The 6,558-nt window shown below is 32.6% G+C and overlaps 1 protein-coding gene across 1 annotated transcript; it reads right to left on the bottom strand.

The window, feature by feature from the left end:
• Positions 1 to 1,811: 1,811 nt before the first annotated feature.
• Positions 1,812 to 2,630, bottom strand: TRIADDRAFT_21571 (uncharacterized protein; the record flags this gene model as incomplete). The annotated part of the gene is made up of 1 exon (XM_002109139.1): positions 1,812 to 2,630. The coding sequence occupies one exon, from the start codon at positions 2,628 to 2,630 to the stop codon at positions 1,812 to 1,814; it is 819 nt and encodes a 272-aa protein (XP_002109175.1).
• Positions 2,631 to 6,558: the final 3,928 nt, after the last annotated feature.

Below are 6,558 nucleotides of genomic sequence, written 5' to 3'. Positions count from 1 at the left end.
ATCTCTACTTAAGCGCTACTGTGCTTTAATTTATTACAATATCAATTCAAAAAGACTTTATCTTTGCGCTATGTAATGAATTGTTAGTTTTCTAACATTGTTTTGAAAGAAATGATCGATCAAGTAAGCGGAGTTGGCTGCTACGCAATTAACATTTCCTACATTGTCTATAAATAAAATTACTCTAACATTGACTACCACTACTTCAAATGCTGTTGTACTTATTCTTCAGCTACAAATAAAGAAAGCGTGAATATATTATCAAAATAAACATAATACACCAAAATAATTAGATAATGCGGTTGTTAGAGAGAACTTTAATTGTGTACAATATTACATTAGTACTAATTTTATTTAAATAACTGCTGTCTACTATGCTAACAACGCGTAACATTTCGTACAAGTTATTTGCTTTAATAATAAAGAACTACGACTGCACAGGTTTGTTTTTATGTTAATGATATACATAATATTGAAGTACAAAAAGAAATTAATGGAAAGTTATTTGTCTTGTCAATGGAAGTGCTAATCTTGTCTTGACTAATGAATTTAAAGCACTTTGCTTATTTATTATCGCTTCTGCTAATTCCATCAAGAGCTCCGCTTATATTATTATTAATCAGAGAATTTCAAGTAAAGCAATAGCACAAGCCTCTTTGGTAAGCTGCTTATTTTTTTTACATAGGCTGCAGAAGAATGCAATTTATTTCATGAATGTAATTCACCTTGATTACTACAGGAACTTTAATGTGAAGATTAAGGAACAACTCATCATCGATTTTGTTGAAGAATAATTAATTGGCAGCTTTTAACTTTGTAGCTGTAAATTGAAAACTAAATCAATGGTGATTCAACTGGACAAACTATGTTTTGAAATATTTTACGCAAAACTGTTGACTTTATTGCTTGAGAAGATTTAAATTATTTTGCTGCGTTAAGTGTTATATCAATTGCCACCAATGATCTCTGATTGCTTAGATGTATTGTATTCATTAGGGCAATGTACTTATGATAGTAAACGAAACTGCCGTGAAAAGTTACTGAAATGATTCTCTCTTACCTGTATAAATATTATTTTTGAAATGATAAATGATTATCAAAAGCAAATTGTTTATCTTGTAATGTATTTCAATATGCTAGTGTACAATGTACAGTAATCCCTTAAAATGTATGGCTTTCCTACTGCTTAAAATACGGGGTAAAATAAAGAGGGCACGATAATTTCAAAATGAAAATATTTATAGTTTCGCTTGTATGTTAGTATATACTGTAATATAATTCATTTTGACTAGTTTATTGACTACATCGATGATATCGATAGGAAAGTGCCTAAGCATTTCAATGAATTTGATTTGTTAGTTGTGATTATAATTGGATGCCTTATTGTATTTCCAACCTTATTGCGAGATAGAGCTATTCAAGGAAAACCATGCCAAGTTGTGTACGCTAACACTTCATTATCTTATTTCTTATTAAGAATCGATTAACAAAGTAAATTTAAACTTAATTCTATCTATTTCGTTCAAATCGTTGTACCGGATGAAAATAGACTGTTCAGTTACTGGTAAAGATTTACATTGAGTATTTTAGGACGTTAGGGTTAGTCATGCGCTTATTAATCTATGCTATATTAAAAATTATAGAGGAAATGTTAAAAATGATTTGATCGTGTGCATTTATATCATGACTAGTTTGTAATCGATATTGAACGATTAAGTTACTATGCAAGAGGACAAGAGGATAGTATTAATCACTTGCAATAGGGGTAAAGTCATCGTTATTCTATTCTATTCAGACTTACTGCAGTCTTGTCATAATGAGGTATTAGCCTTGCTTTTAAGTAGTCGACATTGGTCAAGTATTTGTTTATCTTTGACGACTTGAGGATGATTTTCTCCGTAGAGGTAGCATAAACTATCGAATGATTTTTGATAGAATTCGATAGCTTGAGTGTAGTTAGACTGCTTACGATAGATTGTTGCTATATTTCGGTAGGATTGCGTAGTACTCGGATGGTTATTACCAGTTGTTGCTAGCCGAATCTTGAGCGATTTCTTATACATGGATACAGCGTCGTCATACTTGCCTTGATTATCATAAACACCCCCAATGTTGTCATATAACTTAGCAGCATTCGGATGATTGTCACCAAGTTGTTCTTGTATAATCTTAAGTGATATGTTATACTTTAATAGAGCGTCATCATGCTTGCCTTGATTATGATAGACACTTGCAATGTTGTTATATGTCGCAGCAATACTCGGATGATTTTTACCAAATGTTGTCCAGCTAGCATAGAGTGATTTCTTAAGCATTAATAGAGCTTTATCATACTTGTCTTGGTTATAATAGACACCACCAATGTTGTTATATAATGTAGCAACACCTGCATCATTCTCGCCTTTAATTCTCGATCGCTTCTTCAATGATTTTTTATACGTGCCTAAAGCCTCACGGTACTTGCCTAGATTAGTGTACATAACGCCAATGTTATTGCAGGAGTCACTAACATCGATATTTTCGCCTCTTGACGATTTTAATTTCAAATCAAGAGAATCTTTAAAACCTTTCAAGGCGCCTTTACAATCACCATCAAGTCGTTTAATGTTACTCCGCCTATCCAAGTACATTGCAGTCTTCGCTTCGTCTTGTAGTTGTTTAGCTAATTTCTCTGCTTCACTAACCCATTTTGGGGCTTTTAACCGTTTATATTCTCTATAACAATCAGCCATTTCCAGATAAACATGATATTTAAGTTGATGAACATCATAGTTACCTTGGGGTATCGATTCTATTTGAGTAATCACTTTTTCATAATAATAAAGCGCTGACTTGTAACAGCGATAATTTTGATATTTCTGACCCTGTTTGTGAAGAGTTTCGACTTCATCAGGAATAATCTTAGTAGACTGATTATTCATATTTTTAGTTTTGAAGAAAAACCAAGAGCTGGGATGGAATAAAATAGATTTGTATGCTCTTCTCAATGTATTTGCCAAATTTGGATAACTATACGAATGACTGTTGTAATAAATCAGCGAAAACCTGCAAAATAGCTGTCTTTAACGTTCAATCGATATCTCAGGTCTATTTCAGTTAAGAATGCTGCTAAATCTATAAAATTCGATACATCCTTAACCAAACGACGATCATTAATTATTTTTCTATATCATTGTAGCGCAACCCCAAATATAGCTTGGATCATGATTGTAAGACTGTACGAGAGCAGTAGTACTCGTTTCCTGGATTGTCTGATTTTGAAGATATTTATTTGTAGCAGAAGTTTACATAAGTATTGCCCTTATACTAACTTATAGCTTAGCATAACACTAGCAAAAGTCAACGCAACGTCTAGTATAAATCAATGCAAAAAATACACAAAATACAAGTATAATTCGAATAATATTATAAACTTGTGAAATAAACTATAGGTAGGCAATAATCAGCATATTCAATACATATAGCTTGGATCATGATTATAAGACTGTACGAGAGCAGAAAGACTCGTTTCCTGGATTATCTGATTTTGAGATATCTATTTGTAGCAGAAGTTTACATAAGTATTGCCCTTATACTAACTCATAGCTTAGAATAACACTGGCAGAAGTCGACGCAACGTCTAGTATAAATCAATGCAAAAAATACACAAAATACAATTATAACTCGAATAATATTATAAACTTGTGAAATAAACTATAGGTAGGCAATAATCAGCATAGTTAATACATATAGCTTGGATCATGATTATAAGACTGTACGAGAGCAGTAGTACTCGCTTCCTGGATTGTCTGATTTTGAGGCATCTATTTGTAGCAGAGGTTTACAGCTTAGCTTGGATCATGATTGTAAGACTGTACGAGAGCAGTAGTACTCGTTTCCTGGATTGTCTGATTTTGAGATATCTATTTGTAGCAGAAGTTTACATAAGTATTGCCCTTATACTAACTCATAGCTTAGAATAATACTAGCAGAAGTCGACGCGACGCCTCGTATAAATCCATACAAAAAATGCACAAAATACAAGTATAACTCGAATAATATTATAAACTTGTGAAATAAACTATAGGTAGGCAATAATCAGCATAGCCAATATATATAGCTTAGATCATGATTGGAAGACTGTACGAGAGCAGTAGTACTCGTTTCCTGGATTGTCTGATTTTGAGATATCTATTTGTAGCAGAAGTTTATATAAGTATTGCCTTTATACTAACTCATAGCTTAACATAACACTAGCAGAAGTCGACACGACATCTAGTATAAATCAATGTAAAAAATACACAAAATACAAGTATAACTCGAATAATATTATAAACTTGTGAAATAAACTATAGGTAGGCAATAATCAGCATAGTCAATAAGATAGAGAAGACCTGGACCCCCGTGAAAAATAATAACAAAAAGATAATAAAAGGAAATAAAAAATGAAACACTAAAAATCGGATATATACGCCGCGCGAGCGCAAAGAAATATATATATCGTCACGACTCTGAAATTTTCTATATATATTTGTGCAATAATGTATGCGCGATTCGCGATTGGTCCAGGTCTTCTCTATCTATCATAAGTTATAATAATTATTATTGCGCAATTATATCAAAATATACTTTTGAAATAATTGTGGAAGTGGTGTAAATCTTTTCCAAATAAATACCAAAAATAAAAATACTATATTGCTGCATAGACTAAGTTCGTTTATCCGGTTTATCTTAGCTGTTTTCGACTGGTTATATGAGGGCAAATTATGAATTTGTGTTGAACTATGTGGAACATGTTGCAATCGAACACTAGATAGGGATTTGCTCGGAATTAAGGTAGGTAAATTTGGTGTCATGATTATGCGATAATCCCTAATCTATTAAGATAGGGATTTGATCGGAATTACAGTAGGCAAATTTGATGCAAAGATTGTGTGATATTCCCTAATCTATGTGTGATGATAGGGAATTGATGACAATTATGATAGGTAAATTTTATGTGAATATTGTGCGATATTCCCTAATATTAGAGCTAGGAGTAAAAACTATGTGGAACATAAATAATTATGAAACTATGTGGAACATTTAGAGTCATAAACTATGTGGAACATTTAGAATCATAAACTGTGTGGAACACGCAAGATACGAGATTCGGATGGATGTGGAATGTTTATGTGTAATTTCAAAAGTTTATAATCTATGTGGAACATACATTATAAATTATGTGGAACATTTAGAAATGGAACACTTGATAGGGTTTTGATCAAAAATAAGCAGGTAAATTTTTTGGTTAAGCTAGTACGATATTGCCTAATCTGTTAGATAGGTCGTTTGTACAAACCAAGTAGGCAAATTTTGGGTTATGGTTGGGCGATATTGCTTAATCTGTTGATAATTTATGTGGAACATTCTTCACTAAGTATGTGGAACATTGCGACAATCTGTGTTGAACATAATTAGCATATTCTACGTGGGATGTAGTTACGCAACATAGTCTGTGTAGGGTTATATATGCGTACACTTGAAAATAATAACACTATATTGCTGTATAGACTAAGTTCGTTTATCCGGTTTATCTTAGCCGTTTTCGACTGTTATATGAGGGCAAATATTAAAATTACGGGTTACATGTGTGGAACATGTTATAATCGGACACTAGATAGGGATTTGATCGGAATTAAGTTAGGTAAATTTTGGGTGAATATTGTGCGATAATCCCTAACCTAAGTGGGGAGATAGGATTTGATGAAAATTAAAATAGGCAAATTTTGGGTGAATATTGTACGATAATCCCTAATCTAAATTTAAAACTATGTGGAACATGTAGCATAGATTTGGATAGAAAGATTCAAAACTATGTGGAACATATCACCACCGTAAAGTATGTGGAACATAGGATCGGATAGATTAAAGCTATGTGTGAAGATAGAGAATTCATAAAAGTGTTGATAGGCAAAATATTGTGTCATATTCCCTAATCAGGATTCAAAACTATGTGGAATATTCAAAACTATGTGGAACATTTAAAACTATGTGGAACATTCTAAAATATGTGGAACATTCAAAACTATGTGGAACATGCAACTGTCATAAACTATGTGGAACATTGTATAATTTAACATGGTCAAGTATTAGTAATACTTTATATTATGCACAGCGTATATATAACAATACACTACGCGAAGCATTGCAAGCGAGTAAACATACTGTAGGTAGACTATAAATTCAGATCAGATTGTGCATGCCTGCTTCAACGTTCTAACAGCGAATAACAGATGATATGCAACATCAAGCAACTGTTTATAACTCCTTCATTTCTATTCACAATCAACCAATGGGCTACAGAGTGGTGGTTTGTGGGATGGTCAAAGAAATTGAGAGTCTTAGTTCGAATCCTAATAACGTACAGAGAAATGAACTTGTCCAGACGTGCGGACAAGTTTAAGGATAATTAAGTTAAAAGCTATCATTTAAATCTCTTTGCCTCGTACAGAGGCACGTACAGAGAAATGAACTTGTCCAGACATGCGGACAAGTTTAAGGATAATTAAGTTAAAACTATCATTTGAATTTCTTGCC

This window comes from Trichoplax adhaerens, genomic scaffold (genome assembly GCF_000150275.1).
Source record: "Trichoplax adhaerens TRIADscaffold_2 genomic scaffold, whole genome shotgun sequence".
In the NCBI taxonomy this organism is placed as follows: domain Eukaryota; kingdom Metazoa; phylum Placozoa; class Uniplacotomia; order Trichoplacea; family Trichoplacidae; genus Trichoplax; species Trichoplax adhaerens.
This window is presented reverse-complemented; position numbering and strand designations above follow the sequence as displayed.